Raw genomic sequence first — 23,652 nt, 5'->3', positions numbered from 1 at the left:
CAACTGCCATGTTGGTCTTACGGGTGCCTGGCCTGGGGAGATAGTCCGGGAGGCCCTGCCCAGCCCCAGCAAGAGATGGCATGATAAAAGACCGTTCCTCTTCACCAAGATCTTCCCAGGTCCATATTCCCCTTTTCCTTCCTGGTGCTAAGTCAGTATAAGCAAGCACCAACACCAGCGGCAAAGATGACGATATCCACTTTTCTCCATCAGCATGTGTCCGTGGATGACCTCCCGTTCAGGGACAGCACCCACAACTACCTCTTCCTGGGAGGAGTTGGAATCCTTAGTCTGCTCCTGCTCAACTACACCTATCTCGTGTTAGCTTATCATCGAGCTCACTCGAAAGAGAACAAGGCCAAAGGCCAATTACCGCCGCATTACCCTTTCTTCCTTCCCTTCTTCGGGCCCCTATTGCAGATCTGGTGGGACCATGGCGGGTTCGCCCACCGTGTATCGTGAGTCTATCGGAGCCTCCTATGAGGTATTACTCTGGTGTACCTAGTAATTCTAACAAAATCGCCTAGGTCATATGCCGGGAAGCTCACTTCCAACCGGTTCTCGGTCTTTGGCCACACGTTCTACAACTTCCAAGATCGAGAGACCATTGAAAAGCTGTTCAAACACCCGGCCCTGTCCAGCTCCATCAACATGTACAGCTACGTGAACTCGTACTTGCTGGGTACCCCCAACTACGCCATGGGCGTTTACCGAGCTGACGACTCGGGTCCCTTCCCCCACCCCCATGCCAAGTCCAACGTCTTGCCCCATAACCGCATCGACCACATCACGCACCACAGCGTATTCCGTGGCCTGACCGGTCCCGGGCTCCAGCCCTCGGGCCTCCGCTTCGCCCAGAACCTCCACCGTCGGCTGGACGAGCTGGACATCCCCGAGGACTGGGTCCACAAGCCCGACTTCACCACCTTCTTCCGGGAGGTGGTCGGCGCCGCCGCCCTCGAAGCCATCCTGGGGCCGGCCATGCTCCGCCTGAACCCGACGTTCGTCAAGGACATCTTCAAGTTCGACCACATGTTCCCCACCTTCGGCCCGGGGCTGCCGCGCTTCATGATGCCCGAGTCGTACAGCTTCCGCGACGGCCTCGTCCAGCAGTTCAAGAACTGGTACAAGCACGCGCGGAAGAACTACGACGCCTCGCAAACGTTTGCGGATGGCGATGGGGATCCGTGGTGGGGATCCACCATGATGCGGCTCCGGCAGGATTCCATCAAGGGCGCGGACAATCAGGACGACGAGTCCCTTGCTCGAGTTGATCTCGGCCTGGCCTGGGCGTAAGTGCTACCCCTATCACACCGTCGCCTCACCCCCTAGAGAACACCAAGCTGACACGGGAGATACTGCCACAGGATTATCGGAAACGTTGTGACAAGCTCCATGTTCTCCGCCTTCCACGTCTTCAAAGACAAGGACCTCCTCTCCCGCGTGCAGCAAGAACTAACCGAGCACGTCGGCCCCGACGGCGCCTTGAAAGACGTCGACCCGCACAAGCTGGGCAAGGACGCGACCCTGCTCCTGTCCGTCTACGCCGAGACGCTCCGCAAGTACATCAAGGTGTACTCGGTCTACAGCACGCCGCACGAGGACGTCGACCTGGGCAAGTGGGTCCTGCCCAAGGGCGAGCTCGCCATCCTCAACTCAGACCCCTGCCACCGCGACGAGAACTTCTGGAACACCCGCGACGGCCGCCACCCGCTCGACGGCTTCTGGGCCGAGCGCTTCATCGTGGATCCGCAAGACCCGGATAGCGGGCCCATCAACCGGGCGTGCCGGCAGAAGGCGCTGCCGCAGGAGAAGTTGGCGAGTGGGAAGCCGTTCTTCTCTACGGAGGGGTGCGATGGCGCTTGGATCCCTTACGGAGGTATGCTTCTCCCTATCTTCTTTTGATGATTGTTCGTCTAATGACTCTGGACTAACTACTTGAATTTCAACAGGTGGCTTTTCGATGTGTCCTGGTCGCTTCCTTGCCAAGAACATCATTGTGTACTCTAGTGCGGTTCTGGCTAGCAGGTTTGACATTGATATTGAGCCCGACACGATTGCCTTTACCAAGAAGCGGTACGGTATGGGTGTGGAAGATTTGGCAGGACCAATACCTTTCCGTATCAGGAAGAGAGCGACGTCGGCGAAATGATTACTGAAGCGGCATATGATAGTCATTCCAATGATAGATTGTAATGACGACATGCGTTCCATTATATAGGGATTTGGCATGAAGGTAGCAAATTTACAAATATATACCCCGCCGTTTATATCTTGTGCGATTCGGTTTTCCGATTCTGGCTGTACGGCACTCAAAGATGAAGGCTACTAATAAAGCACGGAAGGGGGATTCGAATATTGCTGATACGAGTTGAAATAGTAACAATTAAAGATATCCTTCGTCTTATACGAATCTTATACACTTCTCATGACGCCAACGGACCATCATCCAAGGTTCCCAAGCAAAAGGCTAGAGCTGAGCAAAGGCGTGGGGGACGATATAGGAGCCTCTGGGTCTTTCTGCGGTGGATGGAGAGGCGGCTCAGGCTGCTGTGGTGTTGGCGGAGGCGGCTCCAAAACTGACGTAGGTGTCGCAGGCGGTGCTACCGGAGTCACAGCTGGATCGTTCGGAGGAGCTTGGGTGGTAGGCTCGGGACTATCGACGATGCTTGTCGGCGGTGGCAGTGGGGGAGCCGGTGCCTTGGCGGGCGGCGGAGGTTCAGGCACTGTGACTGTCACAGCACTCGTGACGGTGACCTTGCTCGTGGTCTTCACGGTCGTTATCTTCGTGGGAGACGATGTGGTTGAAGAGGGGGTAGCTGCTCCAAGCAACCCGTTTACGATGCCATTCAGCTGACCCCCAACGCCTGCGACGAGGGCACCAACTTCGGCACCAGCACGCCTGCGGGCGATGCCGCTCACGCTGCTGCCCGGTCCTGGAGCATCCCAATCTAACCCAGCACACTCCCTGCGGCTTGTCAGAACCACTGTGTTTTGCGCTCAACCATGAAGTAGACATGTATTCTCTTACCCAGCACCTCTTATAACTCCGGATTCCTGGTGAGTAGTTAGCATCGACCCTAACTGCAAAAGCTGACCTGCTAGGTTGCTGAACATACACATTCAATCGGGCCCAAGCACGCTGAATGCTGGATATGCATGTGCACAGCACAAATGGCATAGGCGAGGGCTTTGCCAGCACGCATATTGCCCAAGGGAAGACGCAGTCTTATATCGTTCTTGCGTACCAATGTCTTCGACGGCTGCGACTTGAACGCCGGTGGTATTAGTTATTGTTTCGACGTCGTATAGAAGATGGTGAAGTGGGGCAGTTGTGTTCTTCGAAATTCCATGGCGAAATATAACCACCATCCAAGAGCCGGGTCCCTCACTAAATTGACCTAATGTCGTCATCAACATGGGACTCCGAGATGAGGCCCCTCAAGGCGGGGTTCATCGGATGTTTCGCCAGAGTCCACGTGGTCCTTAATTGTTATGCTGAAGCCAAAGCGTGTTTGTTTCGAAACGAAGCTCGAAACAATCTTGACGCCTCCCGAAAAGGGGGTTAAGCTTTACGGGGGACCGGCTCATTTGACAATTTGTTTCAGCTCAAGATGAAAAACAGCCAAAGTCCTCCAAGAGATGGTAGCCGCGCTTGAGCAGTAATAATAGGGTGGCACATATTGGGCCAGAGTCTAGAAGCCACAACAGGATAACTGTGTGAGTTCTGTTTCGGTCTTTCTCTTTTTAGATCCTGTGGGCTGTCCTATGTTGTTTGAACATACTGCAGACTTCGGGGGCCCCAAAGCAGCCGAAAACCCGGAAACGACGCTCCGTTCCGGTTCGGGCTTTTCTTTTCTTTTCTTCTTCTTCTTCTTCTTTCCCTTTTCCTTTTTTTGTTCGTTTGTTTTTACCAACAGTGATACTGCTACATATACGACGTTTGCTCTCTTACTCAATAAAAGCCTGTTTGTTACTTAGCCTGACCACTAACTACCGAAACCCTTTATAGGTAACGGTATAAAAGATAGTAGGCACTTCTATTAGGAGTGATGTTCAACATTCCGAAATGCCTCTCGTATATTTCTTCTTGTCACCTCGGCTGAGGCTTAGGTAGAAAGGGGCCGCCACTGATAGATACATCAGCCCGTTGTGTCATTGGGGCTTTAGGCCTCACTACCTGAAAAGCCCATCAATAATGATGCACTATCTGTTTACAATATGACCGCAACGAAAGGACTAGACCAGAGGAAACGTTGCAGCTCAGAAATGTGCTATCGAAATGTCAGATGACAACTGCCTGGGAATTTCATCGTACCAATTGAACTGTATGCGCAGGCCGTAAACGCACCATTCGTATAGAAGAGCTGCAGTTAACGGGATAAGCACCACTGGCTCATTCCCCAGTCAATCTGGAAGCAGAAACGACCAAGATATAAAGTTCTGAATTGAGCCACAACACCCCCAATTGTTTTTATCTATTTGAAATTCTATCGTATACTATCTCCCTGGTCTAGAAGCTCAACTTTTCCTGGTGAGTAGAGACACCCACTCCTTTACCAATTGGGCCCCATGCGCTTGACGGCTGTTTCGACTAACAAGAACACAGAACATCACCATGCGCCCATTCCCAATGCTTTTCATGGCCGGTATAGCCTTGGTTAGCCAGACCACAACTGTCCACGGCAGCAGCGGCAGCAACACCCTCGCCAAGCAGGTCAGCTGCCAAGGCACGCACATAGTCCCCGGTACTCCCTACGAGGGTTGCGGCTTCTATCGCGATGATGACAACAGTATGGTTTACGAGTGTCCCCTCGATGTCCATTGCGTCTGCGCCGGGGGTAAAGCAACTTGTATTTGGGCTTGAGGTGGACACTTGGCCAACTATCATTTGTGTAATGTAGAAGGGCAGGTTAGTGGACTTTGGACACGGGAAGCTTGGTGGGTCTTTCGTAAAGAATTTGGAGTTTGCCATAGTACTTCCGTTGATTCTTGGGAGCAATTTGCAGCATTTGAATCTTCTTTGAGAGTTTATACGGTGTTGTACATACTATGCCTTTTTTTTTCAGGGGGCTGTACCCAAGAATTCGTAAGCAACAGAGAATTGGATACATAACCATGTAATTCAATGACCGATGCTATCCCAGTAAAACTTGTCTCTAGGGGCACTCTCCCATGCGCCGCCCGGAAGAACATCGTCCTCACTGCATTGTAGCGTGCATATCTGATTCTGCCGCTGCCACTCGGTCATCCTCTCGTACTTCTTGCACCGATGCGGCGCATCCCTCGTCTTCCAGGCTCCGAGACCCGAACTGTCCCGCTGAAACAAGACTGGGGTCATGTCGGCCTGGCACTGGACCATAGTGAACAGCGAGATGAAGCAGTGGTTGGCGTGCAGCTGGAAGACAAGGTCGGTTATGTTCATGTCGGTGGCCGAGTCCCACTGCTGGCGGTATATGTACCGATAGATCCATGTGGTGCAGTGCAACTGGTGTGTCACTGTGAATCGAAAACTGAGATTAGCGTGTGGAAACATGGACGTTGGTGAACCTCTCCCTACTTACCTTCCATGACACTGAGCACTTCGTCGTTGAAAGGGGGCGGACGCGTCCACCAGGCCTCCTCTAGAGACTTGTTTATCCTGGGCAATTTGTTGAGCTCGAACCCCACAGCTCCATCTAAAAAGATATCAGTTATTCTGAACATATTTATTTCAAAATGACGATACTTTACTTACAGTCATACAGCGCCTTCCAGGCTTCGATGCGATCCCCCGTAATGCCGTCGCCGAAGAGCTCATCGGGTATGATGTCGGAGTCGTATTGCCGCCACTCCCAGTCCAGTACCATTTGCACTGGGTCTGCACAACTCAGTCAGTATCAAGCCCAGACCAACGACATGGCTTCGTATGGAACTCACGACCTGGCCACATCCTGCTTTGACACACATTGTCAGACGCCACCGCAGACAGCTTCCGTCCATAGTATGCAAGAGAGACGATAAAAAGGATCAAGCTCAGAGCCAACGCTCCAGTGGGCCATTCGCGGTACCACGGTGCCGACCCTCTGGCTTCTAGTACTTCATCGCCCTTCTCATCCAACAATGGCTCAGATCCCTCTCCACGTAGAGACTCGTATTTCGGGGATGGGTTCATAGAGGCCGGAGCCAAGCCAAGTACGCCGCGAAGGTAAGAAGCCATTTAATTACACCCCGGAATGGGTCGAAAGTGTCGTGGTATTTGCCACTATCCTGCTAATGCAGAAAAGCCTTGTTGTGAGCAGTGTAAGCTTCCATGCGTGCCCAACTGTTCCGATGCCATACCTAATCATCCACCAGGGCCATATCCCAATCGAATGAAAGCAGATTCTCCTTCGCTGACTCGATGCATGAAACGCTTATGGCGTACATGTCAGCTTTCGCTCGCACCCCTGTTGTCAGATGACGGTGCATGTCAGCCCCCTGTCAGCTCCTGGCGTCATCATGGCCTATCCACCGCAAGGCACGGAGCATGCGAATTGGCGAGCAGAAGTAGCCTGGAGATTGAATACGCTGTTTTCGCCGAGTAGAGCTACGATTATCCGATTCAGGTCGACGGCTGTACGAGCGACACGATGAGTCTTCGCCGTGAACGCAACTTGTCGCAGTATCGCATGTGGCTCGCCTCCGTGGTGCTATGTTCTCTGTCTGCATTAGTATCCTTCTGTGCCCATAGCTTGAAAGCGACGGATATACAATGCGTACGGCACCAAACTTCGTGGTCTCCGGCCACGGAGGCAATCGAGTACCACTGGGAGACATGGGAAGACTTTGACTTTTTCACAAAGTCAGGGTATTTTCAACGGAAGCCCTCTGAAGAGGTTGATCAGGCTTGGGATGCGTTACTACCCAGTAAGTAAAGGGATCAACACCGACATGGGTCGATTCTAACTAATGACAAAAAGAACATCCAATTGGCATACCCGCGTCCAAATTGGCGGCTCTGGGCCAGTCGGACTCGGCTGACGACGCGTCGTGGGTTCGCCATCCCGGCGATGCGAACCAGATCCTAGCATTGCCCGAGTATGCAGTCCAGCTGGGCTGTTTGAACTTGCTCCGACAATGGAGCTTCTCACCCCAAAGGGACGCTTGGGCGCAGAACCCAAAGATGGATTATTCATACCTGGCGTCTTTCCAGGGCGACGAGCCTATCGTCTGGGAGCGAATGCATCAGTGCTTGGAAAGGATCAAGCAGGCCTTAATGGTATGTCCATGAATCTGGATCTTCTCGAGCCGATCAATGTTTGCTAATGAAAGTCTGACTGCGGCTGTAGTGCTGGGGTGATACGGGTACCATCATATGGCACTATCCAACGGAACCCGGTGAGCGTGTCCATTTTGACATGGGCACCCTGCATAAGTGCCGTAACTTCGACATGATACAGGACTGGACCAAGGCACATCAGATCGAGGCCGTGACCATGGACGACCTCTGGTGGAGTGGGGATAAGAATGTCTAATGACGACCTTTCGGGATCTTCCTTTGTAGCTTGCGTAGAGAAGGAAAGCGATTAAGCATCAGCTGTTTACTACTGCTTCCACTGTCTATTCTCCGTCCTGAAGGCCCTCGTGTAGTGATCGTGCCAGCTTCTCCATCATCTCCTTCTCCTCATCCTGGTAGACCGCGTATTGGCCCGCCCCCATCTCGCCAATTATGATGCGCATCTCGTCCAGTACGTCCTCTGCCTCCTTCCTCCGGGCCGTGCCCTGCTTCCATGTCGCTTCAGCCAGCATCCGCCGCGCGCTCAGTGCCTGCGGCGAATCTCGGCCAAGGCAGCTGTCTAGCCATGCTCGGACCTCCGTCTCCATCTTCTCCGTCTCGGCGTATGCGCCGCGTGCGAGTAAAAGACTCGCCAGGCTGTGCAGGTGCGACAGGTTGGCTGGGTCTTGGCGTTTCTCGTGCAGCATGCGCAGCGTGCTCTCGGCTTCAGCGCTGTGCCCAAGTTCCAGCTGCATAGACGCAATCGCGAGCCAGACGGCTCTCCAGCGGGTGTAGTCCACGTCGTAAAAGGTCCGACCAGAGTGCTCGGCGTCAGCAGCAGCGTCTTGTTCCTTCAGCTCCTCACGTAGCAGCCGGGCGAGGAGTTCTAGCTTGGCCGTCCTGTCCAGCTCGTCGTCGAAGCGGGGCGAAAGTTGCTTCAATTTCTCTGATGAAAAGCTCTGCAGGAAGTTCCTGCTCAGGGAGTACGGCAGATCGCGCCAGAAGTCATTGTCGGGGACGGGGTACTCCCACGAGAAGTGGCGGGCTTCTCCAATGTCTCTTTGCCCTTGCGAGAAGCGCACTCTGGATTGATTACCCATCGCCAATTAGCAGTAACAGCTGTTGTCAGATACTGGGTTATGCGCGTGCTTTGTCTGGGTTGCTCAGGTGTTGTCGCTGCCCTACCCCGCTGACATAAAGATGGGAGGTGCTTGCCGTTAGGCGTGTGCTGACGCATGTACAAGTAGGTGACCAGGACCCTGTTCATGGCCGCATGAACAGGGATGTTATTGGTTAGCAGGATGCTGATTGCTGTACATCACTCTTCATCCATGTTTCCATTGGATCTAATTACTTCACCTCAACCACGATTCGAAACACGCCCAAATGGCTGCAATGGAAAAGCTGTCGGCCCTGCCCTCTTGGGCTTCTCCCGCTCGTTCGATATATCAATTCTTGAGCCACAATAAGGTGCAGGAATATGACCAGCTAGAATCTGTGGAAACGGACCCGGATCTATCCCAACGTCCAATAAGAGACAGGCTAGAAAGGAAGCTCAAGTTCTACAAAGTCTCTTGCTGCTTCTTGGCTCTTGTTTGCGTTGCTCAGGGGCTGCTCCTTCTCGCGCGTGGCTTGGCCAGGGTCCAGAAAGCTGAACGGATGTTCCCGTCACCGGTGCCAGAAAGTAAGTCTAATTTATCTTACGAAAAGGTCGAGGGCTTAGTGCCAGAACTGACAGCACCAGTCCCTTGGGAACTGAGGAAATTTACCAAAAACGAGTCCATGATGCATCCTCATACAGTTGAGGAAGTCGAGAGAGCATGGAGCCACTATGGTAAGTGTTTCGGACCTCCCCCTTCAATGAAGTGGACGGTATGTGACGCCTGTCAGTGACTGACCAAGTAACAGAGACCACGGTGTTCGTGCACGTGCCAAACCCCTTGGATTACGGCCTCCCCCTAACCGCGATACCGTTCCGGGGACTCGCAATATCTACATGCCGACCGTGTACCATCAGCTCCATTGCCTCAAGAAACTACACATGGCGTTTGCAAACATGACAGCCGCCACTCCCGAAGACGGCGCTGTGGCTGGGATGCACGCGGAACACTGCTTTGACTACCTCCGCCAGGGCATCTTGTGTGCGGGGGACTCGACATTGGAAGGCCCCGATCCAGAGGGTACTCTCCTTGGTTACGGGTTTTCCCATAAGTGTCGCCAGTGGGAAGGGCCAGGGGGTCTGGAGGCGTATCGGAAAGAGCACTGGGTCGACTCGCGGGCGACCTGAGGAGTATTACCATTTGTATCTTTCGAAGTGTCTCAGAACCAATACGGTTTGGGTGTTTTCTCTTACAAGAGAAAGATGCTAATGTCACGAATTATTCGGTGATGCGTGAAACAAGAAAATGCCGCCTTACACATCTATTCAACCAGGATAACTCCAATGTCAGACATAAGTGCGTAATCTCAAAGCTGGACGGACAGCCGCGCAGGTAGGGCCTATCCTATAAAGCTTTGGAGAAGGGAACTAAGCGCCTCTGGCGTAAAAAGGACCATCTAATTATCATTTGTAGCCTACGCAAAGACGCAACATTCACTGTTCAAGGAGGCTACTTTAGTGCAGCCACAACTTGGTGAACACAGTCTCGTATTTAGGATCCTATCATGTTCACACTCTTGCCCAGTCATATCCATGACCTCGCACAGTCCTACTACGCTTCCCCCACAAACATCAAGATCGAGACTCATCACAATGCACGGCATCTATTTCTTGCCGGGAACAACCATGGTCCACAAAGCGTAGAGAGCGTTGGCAATCTCCGCCATGTCGGGCTCAGTAGCCTCCGCAAGGGGTGCGGTCTCGGGGTTGGCTGGAGTTGGTTCGATCAGTGGGACAAGTCGCAAGGTCATGGACTGCTATTCACGTAAGGTGTTCCAACTTACCGACCGGGGCGGCCATCGCGGCTGCCGCGAAAAGGGTGATGACGTTGAACAGCTTCATGTTGGTATTGTCGATGAGACGAGATTCTCGAGCTTTGGTTCGAAAGTGGAGTAATAGAATGTCTGACTAGATGAGATGAGGCGATGAGACGATGATGCTCTTGTGGATCAACACAAGGAATACTGTAAACTGAATCATAGATATACACGGACGGTATAGTCCAAACCGTTGTAGGCTGACAAGTCATATGTCCTATAAACCTAAGTGCACTGTCATGAGGGGGAGTCATGTGACACTCCACAGTCAACACTGACATTTGGTACGCCAACACCCCTCAGGGCAACACTCTGTTGAGTCCGACTGCAGCGAAATTCAGGTTCTGCTCCTGGTGGGTAGCAATTACACCATTCACACATTACCGCCATGGCCTCTCAAAGAACATCGTCGGATACTTCGCAACCCGATTCCATAGAATGGGAGAAGGAAGGACTCCTCGTTGGCGAGGGGCTGCGAGAGCGTTACAGGTCGACGACATGGTTGTATTCAAAAACCCACATCGTCATTTCATACACGCTCAATGCGATCCTGCTGCCTCTAGTTGCAGTTTTGGCCATTCGGCAGGGCAAAAGCCCAGAGGCTGATCCGTCTGTGGGAGTTTACTGTAAGACATCTGTGCCCCAGTGGCTTTTGCAATAGTCGGGATATGACTAACTTGATATTCCAACTAGCGCCGGCGAATGAAGCCATTGAATACATCCCGCAGCATAAATTTCAGTCTGCTCTTTTCAGTCACACACCCTATATGGGGTATCCGACCGACGAGACTGACCAGCTATGGAAGGACCTTTACAATGGTGAGAAGAAGCCTGGACTTTGACTTGAGTCTTAGATCTAACCAAAGCACAGACGTTGCAATTTCCACAATTTCAGAAGATGAAGCCAAGCTTCTGCCGCATCCCACGCTTCCTATTCCAGGGACGAAGCGATACTTGGTACAACTCGATGTGTTCCACGAGTTGCACTGTCTAGATGACTTGCGGATGTTGCTCTATCCTGAGCGCTTTCCAGGAATGGACGAACTCAAGGATGAGAATGGCGTCATTGACAGAACTGCGCATGCGTTCAGACATTGGGGTGAGTCATCACCCGAAGCAGTCCAAGTAACTCCTCTTTGGAACATACTGACTCATACCTCTCAACAGACCACTGCATCGACGCCCTCCGGCAGGCCCCTCATGTGCCACGCCGACGTCTCGCCCGTCTCGTGGCGCCTCAACGTGCCCGTCAAGAAGATGCTCATCCCGCAGCTGTCGACGACGCACACGTGCCGCAACTTCAGCCGCGTCCACGAATGGGCGCGGGAGCACCGCGCGGGGGCCTGGAACTACAACGTGACGGCCGACGTGGCCAAGGAGATCATCCGCACCTCCGGCTTCGACCAGGCCCCGGACGAGGACATCGAGGATCAGTACGAGAACTTCCCCGGCGACCCGTTCTTCCGCTACTGGAGGGAGCACCCGGAGGAGGCGAAGGTCGCGGTCCAGGAGGTCCAGGCGGCTCGGGCCAAGGCCAAAGCGGAGGCGGAGGCCGCTGGCCGGAATATGGGGCCGTAAAATGAGAAGGACCGAGGATATGGAAGCGGCGGTAGAGATGGGAGCTGCGTGGTGCTATCATTGTCCGGCCTCGCGTCTGTATATGATTGATCGTAATCAACTGGGTACCGTCTTTACATTAAAGGGTAGCCCCACCGAGCCGGAGGATCTTAACATAACCCTGTGAGAGGGGTAGGTCAGGGGTAAAGCTGTTGGTTGCACGTCCGCAGGCAAATCTGTGGGTTCATGTTCCATTGATCAACCAACTCCACCCGAGAATAGTCGTTGGTTGTTCTCCCATTTCGCATTGCATTCATGTTAGCGGTCATCCGCTTCCCGAAAGAACCTAGTACCCGTACAAGCAAGTTATCGTCTATTCTGAGCCAAGGGTTGCTCCAAAGTGACCCTCCACCCCAGATAACGCCCTTTTTTCGTCATGACAAGCCCCAAAGCGCCTCAATTGATCTATGGCTGTGGCGGTCTCGGCCACGAGATTCCTGTCGATTCTGCCGCAGAGCTCCTACAGACGCTCAAGGAAGGAGGCGTGACCCGTCTGGATACAGCAGCTCTCTATCCACCCACCGACATCGGTGCCTCGCAGCGTATCCTGGGGAGAATGAGAGCGTCCGCTGAGCTCGGTTTCACCATCGACACCAAGGCCATGGTGAGCATGACCGGGCTCGCCGGCACCCTCGAACCCGCCAAGATTGAGAAATCGGCTGCGCAGAGCGTCCAAGACCTCAGTTTCGGCGACGGCGGCGGCAAGGTCAATGTCTTCTATGCCCACGCACCGGATGTGGCTACGCCTCTGCAGGACCAGGCGGCCGCCTTTGATGCACAATACAAGAAGGGCCTGTTCAATAAGGTGAGACACTCCGTCCTCATGAACGGGTTCAACGGCGGATTCGGGAGAGCCTCGACTGACAAGTCTTCCCATCATTGCAGCTGGGTCTTTGCAACTTCCCGGCCCCGATGCTGGAAGAGTATATCGCCATCTGCGAGCGCAACGGCTACGTCAAGCCCAGCGCATACCAGGGCCTGTACAATCTGATTGACCGCCGCCACGAGGGCGCGGTGATGGACCTCGTCCGCCAGCACAACTTGATATTCATTGCCCACAGCCCCCACGCGGGCGGCTTCCTACACGGCGGCCTCACGTCCGGCCGGGTCCAGGGGACGCGGTTCGCCGAGGGCAACATCATGTCGATGGACGCGCGCCGGTACGACACGGAGAAGCACCACGCCGTGGTGCGGGCCCTGGACAAGGCGCTCGAACCGCACGAAGGGCTCGCCAAGACGGATGTGGCGATCCGATGGCTCGCGTTCCACTCCCAGCTGGGCCCCGACGATGCCATCATCTTCGGCGCGAGCAAGATTGCGCAGGCTAAGCGGACCATGGCGGCTGTCGCTCAGGGACCGCTTCCGGACGACATTGTGGCTGCTCTGGATGAGATGTGGGAGGCTTTCATCGCTGCTTAGGACTCTGTCATGTAGCATATTCTTTGTAACGGGCCTAGAGTGAGACTTTGATTCAACTATCCAGCCGCATGCCTCAAAACGTGGGTCAATCTCTCTCCTGCCACTACCTCCTTTTCAACGACCAAGGGCTCAACCTGGCTTTGTGACAGAGCTTCGAGAACGCCCTTTGAGCCCCGACACTGATGCACTGCCCCTATCCCGTTGATGACCTCGACTTTCTCGCCCGTACCCAGCCTGCCGGTGAAGGATGCCTCCAGTGTGTCGTCTGCAGCACACAGGATACTCTGTCAGGGGTAGATGTTAGTCAGTCTGTAAGTCTGTTGAGAATAGACAAAACAGTGATCGGTCTCTTACCTGCGCGATATATTCGAGACAATGAGTAGCGTGCCCCGCCCCATCCGCCAACTGGATCTCGTCGAGGTTGTCCCGCGGCGCAGTCTCTGTCTTGGCACGTTTTCCGTGGTTGTGACTGTGCCCGCCGCCCATCGGGGCTTCGCCGCCGTGCTCGATGATGTTCTTCAAAATCTCCAGACAGTGGAGCTGATGGAGCATAGACACTCCGAAGTTCTTGACAGGCTGCCCCTTTTCGCGGATCTTCATGAAGCCGTTGCCGGAGTTGGCGTTCAAGATATCGTGCACCCTCGATAATAACGTCTCGGGATACTCTCCTTGGCTGGTGTTATGGTCTTCACTTTGGGGATGGACCATCTCATAGAAAAATATTTCGGACATCTGCCCCGAAAGGTTTTCAGTACTACAAGAACCGGATTTGAGGAAACGGATTCCGGCATAAGGGAGTGTATCATAATGGTAGCTGGCTAAAAGGACAATTGAGGTGGAAAAGAGGACTATGCAAGCTACAAAAGCCGCTCGTCGAGACAGCCAAGCTGTGGATGTCTGCATCATCGCAGGTTGGACGCAAACCGGAGCCTATAGCAAATGTGAATGCACAGCCAGTGTCGATGTAAGAAGGAATCGGGTGGTTTCTACACGGCACTACATCGGGAGGCACGCTAGAGTGGCATGGCACCAGTGCTGACTAGGCATCAGTGTGTGCTGACAACGGTAGGGGGGAATGGATCGATGTACATCATTGACCAATAAGAGTAGCCCTCAACTCGGCAGCGACTACATGGTAGATTTCGTAAGTGGGCGGATGTGCTGTTTATTCCTGCCTTATCTTTTGAATACAAAAACAGGGAATTACCGGGATTCGAGGTTGGCGTTCAAACCTGCCAGGACTCAAATCCTTCAGGTACTGAGGATTTTCAACGCAGGACTAGAGCACATGACGTTTACGATACCGCGGAATGGGTTCTTCGAGATAGTACGAATCTGTAAACTATGTACTCGTCATGCAATTTCACCTGAGCCGTCGTCCACATCGGCGGGCCCAAAGAGCCATCCGTGTATTTCTTTAAACTTGTGCGTCATCTTCCTATACGGGTAGCCCTCTGGACGCGTCAACTCAACAAACGCTTTCTCGTCTAGTGCATTCTCATTCTGCCAGGCCACCACCGCATCGAAGTTCTTGCACTTGTGATCGATATTGAAGTCCGGGAACGGGTGCGTAAGCGTATCCGTCCAGATATGCGTATAGACGTCCGTGTTGGCATTGCACATGATGTTCTGCATGAGCAGGTACGTGCAGTGTGACAAATGCAACCGGTGAAACTCGGTCGTCGTGTTGAAGCCGCCCGGGTACTTCTTCCCGTAGTAGTGGTCGAACCATACCTCCCGCCGGAGGGCGTCCAGGCAGTGCATCTGGTGGAACACGTCGAGCCGGCCGAAGTAGGCGTCGTCGCCGTACCCCCATTCCGGCGGAATCTTAACCGCTTCGTTGGGGTCCTTGCCCATGCGCCGGACGTGCTCGGCCGCCAGGGGGATGGGGCGCGTGTCCCAGAGCTTCTGCCAGGCCTCGTCTACCTTCCGGCTGGGCTCTTCGCGGTATATTACTGGAGGGGCTCGTTGGAGAAGTGTCGCATCCATGCGCCTTTTCTCAACGGCTATATCCGTCTCGTCGAGAACGGGCGCTGTGCACGACTCAAATCAACTTAGATCCAGAAAAGATGTTATGGTGCGAAATTGATAAGGTTACCTACAAAACATCGAGATTGGCCTAAGATGGCCATTTCGGGTGTTTTCTTCGATCTCCCCACCGTTTTTGGCGTTTTGCGACTGTATAGTAGCAGCGAAAAAGGCGATGGATATGATGAAAAGCGCAATGTTCAGACTTAAAAGGATCGCCACATGAGCTCTATGCAGGCCTCTTGGGGCCGTTTGATGTGCTGTGACGGGGTGGTCGTCTGTCAATGCGCCTGAGTCCGAACCATCTAGATCATCGTCTTCAACCTTGGCCAGGAGACCGTATCTGGTCTTCGGAGTCTTGAAGAGTTGGTTCCACATGACTACAAAGAGAGGCGCACTCCGTGGATGCTGCAACAAGCAAGCCAATGCAAACCCATCGGGGCGCCTTGCCTTTGGAAAGCACCATCCAAGCGGCTGTCGATAATGACCCCTGTTCCTGTCAGCGTAGTGATTCCGAGATGTACTGTCAGCATCCGACAGTCAGCAGCTAGAGGGGCAGTCATCATGCATCGTCATAAAGTCAGCAATCATCAGTACCAGACTAACCCAAAAGGGGTTTTTGTCACAATCGGTCATGGCCAACCCATTGAGAAAGTGTATGATTGATATTGTGAATGCCGTTGCGATGGCATCTCTGCCTCTCTGAGAGGCTATTCGTGTGATAGCAGTGCCAAATTCCCCCAGCATCATGGCGCGGGTTTCCCGAGACCCGATGGAGGTTCAATACAAGACCGAAGGCGACAATGCAGATGCCATGCAAACAAGGTCTGCCCAGTTACGATGGAAAACAGACACCTCCGCCAAGACCAGGATATCACGTTGGATTCACCAAAAGTCAGAAAGCCGGTATCTACTTCTGCTGCTAGTCCTGATAGCATTCAGTGCGGTCGCAGTATCGTTATCGCTGTACTTGGGCACCTCCCCTTCCCAGCGCCAGCTGATAACCCCCCTAAAGTCCACGGGCCACCGGTTCCTCGGCCGAACACGGATGAGATAGCATTCGACTGCGGCCAGACTTACGCCGATGCGGTGGCGCGCAACTGCACCCTGGACATCATGTCCGGAGCCTGGATCCCGGCCCCGTGCTACAACGCCACCGCCGCGCAGGAGGCCCTATCACCCTCGGCCGCCGTCGCCAACCTCACGGGCACGAGGTTCCTGCACTGGTTCCGGGAGTGGGAGCACACCCACCCCGTCCCCCTGGAGGAGCTTTGGACGCTCGATAGCCTCCGGGCGTATACGTGGCAGTCGTACCACGTGGTCCACTGCCTGTACAGCTGGGAGGTGCTGACGCGGGCGATCGCGCGCATGCGGGGTGGGGAGAAGAATGTGTACATCCATTCCAAGCTGCTGAGCGAGAGCCATACGCACCACTGCGCCATGGTCATCGCTGCCAACGCGGCGGAGACGGACTTGTATCGGGGGACGAAGGTCGAGCTGCAGATTGGACTCGGGGAGTGTGCTAGGTTGGATGGATGACCGGGGTCTGCGATTCAGATGTGTGTAAACAATAGTCTCTATGATATATAAAGGACTTCTCCGTCTAAGCTTTCGTATGCTCTCCCATCATCATTGGTGTGAAGTATGACACGCACCCGATGCCTAAGCAAGGTTTTCTTCTTACAAATCTTCCTTCCGGTCATTGTCGTCGGTGGCCGCTACCCTTGCGTGTATGTCGGCACCCTCCCGGATCAAAAGGCTTAGTATCTCCTCGCGATCCGACTCCGCCGCCGTGTGGATGGGACTGAGTCCGTTGCAGTCGACAAGGTCCGTGTCCGCACCCATTTCCAGGAGCTTGGCCACTACGGGGAAGTGTCCGGACTCGACCGCGAGGTGCAGCGCCGTACGTCCTTGGCCGTCAGGAGTATCCAGATCTACGTCGTTCTCGACGAGGAAGGTGACCATCGCGATATTCCCGCGCTCGGCACTGATGTGCAGCGCCGTCCTCCCTATTCTGGACGGCTCTCTTGATGCCGCTGTTGGCGTCGACGTCTTCAGGGCTTGGGGACAAGGCGGTATGATGCGTGGTGCCAGCCTCAACGAGGGCCTGGCAACAGGGCAAGTGTGCATGGTGCTGGCGACGCTGCTGCTCCGGCCGTGCGGCGCTGACAGTGGTGGCGATAGCATGCCACTGGGCGTTGGCGGTTGGGATCCGCTGACGGTGTTGGATTCATTGCAGGATGCTTCTGCCCCTGATGAGCCCAGAGAGGGCAGCATGCCTCCACTTCCGCCCGGGGAGAGCCCACAGAAGTCTAGAAAGTAGTGAGGAGACTCGAGGGTAAGGCCCAAGGCCTCTAGTTCCTCTGAAGCCGCACCAGAACCCTTCCGAAGATGCGTGGCATCAGAAAGATTGCTGAGAGGCGGTAATACAGCCTGATGCTGTGGGAAGGGGCGGTCTGTGATCTCAACGGGTGGCCTATCCCCGGACGCGGCCCCTGGCGCTGAAACACTGAAAGTGGGAGCATCGCCAGCGGCGTTTCTTGCTGGCGTTTTTGGCACAGGGCCGCTTGGGCCAGTCTCACTTCCAGTGGCGCTGATATTTGCTTCAAATCCCGGCTCTGTGTGCAATGACACTTCTAGCTCCTTGGCCTCTCTATTTCGTCTCTCCCGTGCCATCTCAGCACGACGCTGGCCTGGGGCAAAATTAGCATTCGAGGTCACAAACTCTGAGTGACAGGAAGTTCATCTTGTACTTGGAGTGCTTACGGCTCTTCCTTTGTGCAATACGGTTCTGCATCCGTCTCCGGGCCAAGATCTCGGACGCCGTCTGGTCCCCTTCCTGATCAGCTGCTGCCGACTGGTCCATTGTATCGTTTTCTCAGCAGTGGATCTTGTAATAGTCAGTTGTTAGCAAGAGGTGTTGTCAAACAGCCATGGCTGTTCTGTCGAAGTTGAATATAGTTCCTAAATAGCCAGGATGACACCAGACGATATTTGGCTGGTGATAGGTGCTGCGTTATACGCAATACTATTTTCTTAGGAGAGCACGCCCCGCACATAGGATTAGGATCCCTATCAGCTGACCACCCCTCTTGGGTGGCCTTCCTTTTCCATCAGATTCCTTACGCTGAATGTAAGGATCGTATGCGTATAGCGGTCCACGGTTTTTGTCACGAAACGTGCTTTAACCAAGTTGGAAGACATATGCATTGTTCCGCACTACTAGCCGAACGGAATTTTACTGGATTGGTGTGTTGGCTTTGAGCATTATCAGTCTTCAAGCATATCGTGCCGAGCGGTGCTCCCTATATATACGATGACGCCATCTACTACGGATATCTTTCGAAGACGTCGGCATCGGCGCCGGTGATCATAAATCTGCCAATCACTACAATAGCCTTTAACGGATGTTGCATCCATGTGATGGGTGGCAGCCCCATGAGCGCCGGCGTTGGTATATCAGTGCAGCACACCAATGTACCGGTTATTGCCTACCTAGGGTTAGATTCAACTCAGCTAGTAGCATCTAGATCCTGGACACATCACTCAGGGATACCATCTCAAGGGTCTATGTTCTGTTTCATGATCGGCGCAACGCCATGTGTTCTCGGAATAACCCCCGTGCCTCAGCTACAGTCCAATCCCTTACATGCTGTGGTAAGCGCCAAGAATGTAACCTAACAGATCAAGCCAATGATCGTTACATGATAAAGCCTCGCTCGGTTACCTACTCAATAGGAACCCATTCATATGGACTAACTATTACCCCGCAACGCTGCGGTCAGCTATCTCGGATAGAAAGAAGTACGAAGCATTGACGGGGTGCTATTGGTCCGGCGAAACATCAGCTTATCTGCAGGTAGTCCTTCGGCGAGAATCCAGACCGTTGATAAGCACCCGACCCAATCGACAAATATTCCGGATTATCAATATCACAGCTCAATCGATAAGGCAGAAAATCAGGGAAGATGAGCAGTACCCATAACCCTCTACACTGCCAACATTACTTCTCAAGAGAAGTCTCGTTTATTTTAGACCGCAGTTTGTTCCGCAAACCAGCAGATCCATGCTGGCCATTAAGGGGCGACCCGACCGGAAGCTATGTCATGGTTACCAATGATCGATTCCATGCTAACATATCCCCTTATATCCCCTTTCCCAACGCCATCTCCAGAGTGCTGTAGATAGTTGGCCGTATCCCCCTCAATCAGACCCATGCGCACCCAGCCTGGCCGCTCCAGCAGTAACAGATGCCTTCTGGGCAGTGAAGCACCAGACTATCATCGGCCGCGCTATACCAGCTGCATCCCGGGAACTTGCCGCCCTGTTTATAAAGGCCTTCGCAGGGTACACGCTTGACCAAGCCACCCTCGTTGCGGACGTCGCTATCAGGAATCGGGCTGGCCAGGGCCAGAACGGACATGGAAACCAAGCAGAGGGCCAAATGCATGGTAATAATGCGAGAAGCTTGCACTGGTTGAACGTTAATAATGTATCTTTCCAAGCTAGAATCAGGGTATATATGCACCTACCTGAATGGAAGTGATTTGTTTGGCAATTATGAATTGATGACACGGGAAATAATGTCTCAGCGAAGGTTCAATGTTTCGAGGTGTTCATATATGTCACTCTTGTTTTGTACAAGTTACTGGATGGGGAAGTCATGCTGGATCGGGGAGGTCGAAAGCTCCCGCATAATGTATACGGACACGTCTTACACCCTCCTAATACCGGACTCGTAGAAAGGGCTGTCAGCTGACATAGCCGAAGACACGAATAAAGATTGTAGAGCGTTATTTATAGCTTCGATCAGACTGTGGTGGAAGACGCCGTACGCGGAAATCATCAGGTTGTGTGCGCCACCCCTTTTTGGCTGGGAAACCCCATGTTTGCGAGAGGTCTAGTTTTGGGTGACGCCGATGCTGACCATTGGCTCAAGCACTCACTTTATGGCAACGCTCCAAATATTCCGCATGTCGGGATTGCCACGCTCTGTTGGTCTAGCCTGTCAAGGGCTTACGGCGCCTGGGCGTGCTGCGCGACGCGTTCGTCTGGCCCGACGCGCGGCATATGGTCGAAAACGGGACGGAAGTTAGCTTACTGACGTATCTCTTGGCGGTCTTTCGCGGAGTTCACTTGGCCTGGCCAGGACCCGAGACCCCGCCCCTTATTATAATCGTTATACAACATAACATTTATTTGTGAGGTTAGGATTGGGATAAAACGATAGTCTTGACGCCACGTCAGGAATCGTTTGTGAGTCCCCCCCCCATTTCTGAACGCTACCCTCATCATGCTCGCCGCCAGTTTAGCATCCCAGCCCACGGCGTGGTGTAGCCGGAAGCGGGTGTTCTATTGCGGAGGTACAAGTTTGCTGGACGTATGGGTCCTGTTCTTCCGGAGCCGCCTCGTCCAGAAACGCGAGTTCTCTGAGTGCGGGCCACTGTGGACCAAGAAAGGCCTCTTTTCCACCCGGCGTCTGCGCCACCACAAGTACCTTCTCGGGGCCATTTCGTCGCTAGAGGACTACAACAGGATAGGATTCGACATCGCGGAGATAAAGAGGGAGAGCTTCTGGACAGAGTTTGTCTTCTTCGTCGACCCTCGTACACAGCAACTGAGCCAGAGCCATCATCGCGTGGTTCCCAATACCCAGGAGGGGAAGATCAAAGCGAACGAGAAGGGGATTCTTGTGCTTAATTATTACACTACCCGGGAGGAGGCCATCAACATCAGGCGCAGGTCTGAGGATGAGTTTGAAAGGCGATACTTTGAAAGGACTGGGCGGCGGGTTGGTATACATTAGGCGTCTGGTGTGCCAGTTGGATCTCTAACGCGAGCTGGTACTTGATAGTTAGCACGAATCTTGGGTCGTGTACGAATATGATGAAGTTTATGGTAGCTTGAGTCAATATAAAGTCGCTTAGTCGTGTATTAGTAGTCCCTGGACTTGATAGAATGTATATTATACACACCACCCAGGACAAAGGATACGACCAATGGAATTACGGGCTCAAACGTTTGTGGTATCTTCCAAACTCCCCAATACGTCGGCCCAAACCGCACCAATGTCATGCATGTAGATCCAAGACATATCCTCGCCCCCGTCCGTGATAATCTTGTTCCTCACACGATCATCATACGACGGCTCCCCGCCCATCTCCTCCAACCTCGTCCTCCGGGCCTCCGCCTGCCGCGCCAAGTGCGCGTTGGCGACGGGGACGCCCCAGCTCACCTTGCTGGCGCGGTGCGTGGCCGGGTCGTGGTACGCGCGCGCCGCGATCTCCCAGAGGCCCTCGCCCACGGGCGAGAAGTAGACGTGCGTCGTGGGGGTGTGCCACCAGCCCGTGAGCTGGAAGCGGGGGCCGAGGTCCCGGACGGCGTCGAGGGGCAGCAGGGTGCGCCAGATCGTGGTCCCCGTAAAGGCGATTTCGTAGTCGGGCCAGGCGGTGTCGCGGACGGCGGAGCGGATGCCGTCGGCGCCGATGACGAGGTCGGCGCGGGCGGTGGTGTTGTCTTTGAAGTGGAGTTCCAAGCCTTCGTCTCCTGCGTCGACTAATTTGGATAGCTTCTTCGAGAGCTGGATGGTCCCTGGTGGAACGTGGGCTGGCAAGGCGGATTGCAGTGTGGTTCTCTGCGTACGGATGGTCGGTCTCTTCATGGAAGGGTTAGGGGTTCTCTCTCCACGATGAAGCTCCTCACCGGAATGGCCGTTCCTGCACAGTTGGGTTGTCATGAATAAGAGTTTCCGTGCAATGGTATCCACTTCTACTCACATGTTCAAGACGGTCCATTCTGGATGGCCGGTGGTCAGTGAGTCGGCTACCCCCAGGAGACCCAAGACGTTCCACGAATCTGTCCCAATATTGATCCCTGTGCCCACTTCGCGCAGGATGGCAGCTTGCTCATATAACTTGACGTTCTTCCTTTGCGATGTGAGGTTGCATGCCGACTTGTCAGGCCAATCTTACTCTCCTCTCAGGTGTAAAAAAGTATGCGCGTTCAGCTAGCGGGCCACACCATCTCGTATTCCTTGTGAAACGAAACAGATGTTGAGATGACGGCAAATGTTTCAGGTATGTACGTACATTGGACGCAGTGCAGCCAGAACTGAAGCCAATAGCGACGGCTACCCCGCGGGGACCAAGGACGATCCCACTGGAAGGTTGCACCATCGCAATCACTAGTGGTTTTTGAATGGACGTTGGCTGAAGGTGGTATCCATCAGGAAATCTACCTTCAAAGACGAGTGCCCTGAGCAAAACTGAACGTGGCCTTGATGCCCAAATGATCCGTGACCCAGGCTTTCTCAAAGCCAAGCTGTAGCAACTTGGCCCTCTGCTCCTGCTTGCCGCCGCTGACCACGACATCGGCCCCGAACCTCTCAAAGCCCTGCTGCTTGATCCCGGCACCGCAGAAGAATGCCTTATCCATGCGCGAGAGACCAAATCGCTCCCGCGCCGCCGGATGCGCCTGCTGCCCCCACGTCATTCCCTCCTCGGCGCCCTCGCGGCCCCCGGACTCCAAGTAAGCGTCCGTGAGGCCGTTTTCCGAGTGCAAAGTGGCGTCAAACGGCTGGATGGCATTGAAGTCGCCCGCAACGACCGCGCCCACGAGCATGTCCGCATCTTTATGCATGCGCTCGGCCGCGACGCGCATCTGCGCCGGCCGCCGCGGCGGATCGAGCGCCAGCGACTCGAGGTGCGAGTTGCCGACGCGGACCGACTTGCCCGCGATGGCGAGCACCGAGACGTCGACGAAGAGAGCGTCGCGCTCGAATTGCGTCGCGGCGTAGTGGACGCGGAAGCAGGACATGATCACGAGGCGGCGGTCGACCAGGGTGGTGGTGCCGTACATGCCCGAGGCCCAGGCAGAGTTGTCCAGGTCGGTCATGAAAAAGCCGTTGCGGATCCAGGGCTTCTGGCTGATGGTGATGAGGTCCGAGGGGGTGATTTCTTGCAGATTGATGATGGCGGCTGTGGTCGGGGGCAATCGGGCCGTGAGCTCTTCAAGGTGAGCCAATGCAGCGTTCATACGCGCCTCGGCGCAGGGGAGCATGAAGTCGATGTTCCAGCTGTAGAGGGCGATGGTGGTGATATCCGAGGATTCCGACTCTTTACTAATGAACAGTGATGTTGAGGGTGTCTCAATGGGCCGCCAGATCTCGAACTCAAGATCCCAGGAATAGTAGTCTTGAGGCCATGGATCGTCCAAATCCCAGGGGGAGGACTCGAGTGGCCTCTTCTGACTCCCGGACTGCTGAATCGCTTTTTGCATCAGCTCGTCCATGGTCGGCGTCACGTTTTGACTGTGGTATGGTTGATTTATGGTTTATGAAGGCTCGAGGTAGAAGAAGCAGAAGAGGGCTCAACAGC

The 23,652-nt window shown here is 54.1% G+C and overlaps 16 protein-coding genes across 16 annotated transcripts; 8 read left to right on the top strand and 8 right to left on the bottom strand.

Moving 5' to 3' along the window:
- Window positions 1-186: 186 nt before the first annotated feature.
- PG986_012433 (cytochrome P450) lies at window positions 187-2,152 on the top strand (the record flags this gene model as incomplete). Its single annotated transcript, XM_066848655.1, has 4 exons — window positions 187-458; window positions 528-1,292; window positions 1,368-1,879; window positions 1,953-2,152. The coding sequence occupies 4 exons, from the start codon at window positions 187-189 to the stop codon at window positions 2,150-2,152; spliced, it is 1,749 nt and encodes a 582-aa protein (XP_066695351.1).
- A 293-nt stretch (window positions 2,153-2,445) lies between these two features.
- Window positions 2,446-3,206, bottom strand: PG986_012432 (uncharacterized protein; the record flags this gene model as incomplete). The annotated part of the gene is made up of 3 exons (XM_066848654.1): window positions 2,446-2,968; window positions 3,032-3,057; window positions 3,120-3,206. 3 exons carry the CDS (start codon window positions 3,204-3,206, stop codon window positions 2,446-2,448), a joined length of 636 nt encoding a protein of 211 aa, XP_066695350.1.
- A 1,412-nt stretch (window positions 3,207-4,618) lies between these two features.
- On the top strand, window positions 4,619-4,867 carry PG986_012431 (uncharacterized protein; the record flags this gene model as incomplete). Its single annotated transcript, XM_066848653.1, has 1 exon — window positions 4,619-4,867. The coding sequence occupies one exon, from the start codon at window positions 4,619-4,621 to the stop codon at window positions 4,865-4,867; it is 249 nt and encodes an 82-aa protein (XP_066695349.1).
- Window positions 4,868-5,125: 258 nt separating this feature from the next.
- Window positions 5,126-5,932, bottom strand: PG986_012430 (uncharacterized protein; the record flags this gene model as incomplete). The annotated part of the gene is made up of 4 exons (XM_066848652.1): window positions 5,126-5,499; window positions 5,565-5,678; window positions 5,738-5,860; window positions 5,920-5,932. 4 exons carry the CDS (start codon window positions 5,930-5,932, stop codon window positions 5,126-5,128), a joined length of 624 nt encoding a protein of 207 aa, XP_066695348.1.
- A 679-nt stretch (window positions 5,933-6,611) lies between these two features.
- PG986_012429 (uncharacterized protein) lies at window positions 6,612-7,496 on the top strand (the record flags this gene model as incomplete). The annotated part of the gene is made up of 3 exons (XM_066848651.1): window positions 6,612-6,888; window positions 6,942-7,240; window positions 7,311-7,496. The coding sequence occupies 3 exons, from the start codon at window positions 6,612-6,614 to the stop codon at window positions 7,494-7,496; spliced, it is 762 nt and encodes a 253-aa protein (XP_066695347.1).
- An 85-nt stretch (window positions 7,497-7,581) lies between these two features.
- On the bottom strand, window positions 7,582-8,337 carry PG986_012428 (uncharacterized protein; the record flags this gene model as incomplete). The annotated part of the gene is made up of 1 exon (XM_066848650.1): window positions 7,582-8,337. One exon carries the CDS (start codon window positions 8,335-8,337, stop codon window positions 7,582-7,584), a length of 756 nt encoding a protein of 251 aa, XP_066695346.1.
- Window positions 8,338-10,061: 1,724 nt separating this feature from the next.
- On the top strand, window positions 10,062-10,292 carry PG986_012427 (uncharacterized protein; the record flags this gene model as incomplete). Its single annotated transcript, XM_066848649.1, has 1 exon — window positions 10,062-10,292. One exon carries the CDS (start codon window positions 10,062-10,064, stop codon window positions 10,290-10,292), a length of 231 nt encoding a protein of 76 aa, XP_066695345.1.
- A 309-nt stretch (window positions 10,293-10,601) lies between these two features.
- On the top strand, window positions 10,602-11,791 carry PG986_012426 (uncharacterized protein; the record flags this gene model as incomplete). The annotated part of the gene is made up of 4 exons (XM_066848648.1): window positions 10,602-10,839; window positions 10,907-11,032; window positions 11,085-11,338; window positions 11,381-11,791. 4 exons carry the CDS (start codon window positions 10,602-10,604, stop codon window positions 11,789-11,791), a joined length of 1,029 nt encoding a protein of 342 aa, XP_066695344.1.
- A 415-nt stretch (window positions 11,792-12,206) lies between these two features.
- On the top strand, window positions 12,207-13,249 carry PG986_012425 (Aldo/keto reductase; the record flags this gene model as incomplete). The annotated part of the gene is made up of 2 exons (XM_066848647.1): window positions 12,207-12,635; window positions 12,716-13,249. The coding sequence occupies 2 exons, from the start codon at window positions 12,207-12,209 to the stop codon at window positions 13,247-13,249; spliced, it is 963 nt and encodes a 320-aa protein (XP_066695343.1).
- Window positions 13,250-13,305: 56 nt separating this feature from the next.
- On the bottom strand, window positions 13,306-13,957 carry PG986_012424 (uncharacterized protein; the record flags this gene model as incomplete). The annotated part of the gene is made up of 2 exons (XM_066848646.1): window positions 13,306-13,533; window positions 13,604-13,957. 2 exons carry the CDS (start codon window positions 13,955-13,957, stop codon window positions 13,306-13,308), a joined length of 582 nt encoding a protein of 193 aa, XP_066695342.1.
- Window positions 13,958-14,602: 645 nt separating this feature from the next.
- On the bottom strand, window positions 14,603-15,655 carry PG986_012423 (uncharacterized protein; the record flags this gene model as incomplete). Its single annotated transcript, XM_066848645.1, has 2 exons — window positions 14,603-15,282; window positions 15,352-15,655. 2 exons carry the CDS (start codon window positions 15,653-15,655, stop codon window positions 14,603-14,605), a joined length of 984 nt encoding a protein of 327 aa, XP_066695341.1.
- A 462-nt stretch (window positions 15,656-16,117) lies between these two features.
- On the top strand, window positions 16,118-16,816 carry PG986_012422 (uncharacterized protein; the record flags this gene model as incomplete). The annotated part of the gene is made up of 1 exon (XM_066848644.1): window positions 16,118-16,816. The coding sequence occupies one exon, from the start codon at window positions 16,118-16,120 to the stop codon at window positions 16,814-16,816; it is 699 nt and encodes a 232-aa protein (XP_066695340.1).
- A 141-nt stretch (window positions 16,817-16,957) lies between these two features.
- Window positions 16,958-18,143, bottom strand: PG986_012421 (uncharacterized protein; the record flags this gene model as incomplete). Its single annotated transcript, XM_066848643.1, has 2 exons — window positions 16,958-17,970; window positions 18,044-18,143. 2 exons carry the CDS (start codon window positions 18,141-18,143, stop codon window positions 16,958-16,960), a joined length of 1,113 nt encoding a protein of 370 aa, XP_066695339.1.
- A 2,427-nt stretch (window positions 18,144-20,570) lies between these two features.
- On the top strand, window positions 20,571-21,083 carry PG986_012420 (uncharacterized protein; the record flags this gene model as incomplete). Its single annotated transcript, XM_066848642.1, has 1 exon — window positions 20,571-21,083. One exon carries the CDS (start codon window positions 20,571-20,573, stop codon window positions 21,081-21,083), a length of 513 nt encoding a protein of 170 aa, XP_066695338.1.
- A 207-nt stretch (window positions 21,084-21,290) lies between these two features.
- Window positions 21,291-22,452, bottom strand: PG986_012419 (FAD/NAD P-binding domain-containing protein; the record flags this gene model as incomplete). Its single annotated transcript, XM_066848641.1, has 3 exons — window positions 21,291-21,993; window positions 22,054-22,229; window positions 22,366-22,452. The coding sequence occupies 3 exons, from the start codon at window positions 22,450-22,452 to the stop codon at window positions 21,291-21,293; spliced, it is 966 nt and encodes a 321-aa protein (XP_066695337.1).
- A 64-nt stretch (window positions 22,453-22,516) lies between these two features.
- Window positions 22,517-23,566, bottom strand: PG986_012418 (uncharacterized protein; the record flags this gene model as incomplete). Its single annotated transcript, XM_066848640.1, has 1 exon — window positions 22,517-23,566. The coding sequence occupies one exon, from the start codon at window positions 23,564-23,566 to the stop codon at window positions 22,517-22,519; it is 1,050 nt and encodes a 349-aa protein (XP_066695336.1).
- Between the last annotated feature and the right edge of the window lie 86 nt (window positions 23,567-23,652).

This window comes from Apiospora aurea (genome assembly GCF_038362705.1).
Source record: "Apiospora aurea strain CBS 24483 chromosome Unknown utg000008l_segment0_segment0, whole genome shotgun sequence".
Classification (NCBI taxonomy): Eukaryota; Fungi; Ascomycota; class Sordariomycetes; order Amphisphaeriales; family Apiosporaceae; genus Apiospora; species Apiospora aurea.
This window is presented reverse-complemented; position numbering and strand designations above follow the sequence as displayed.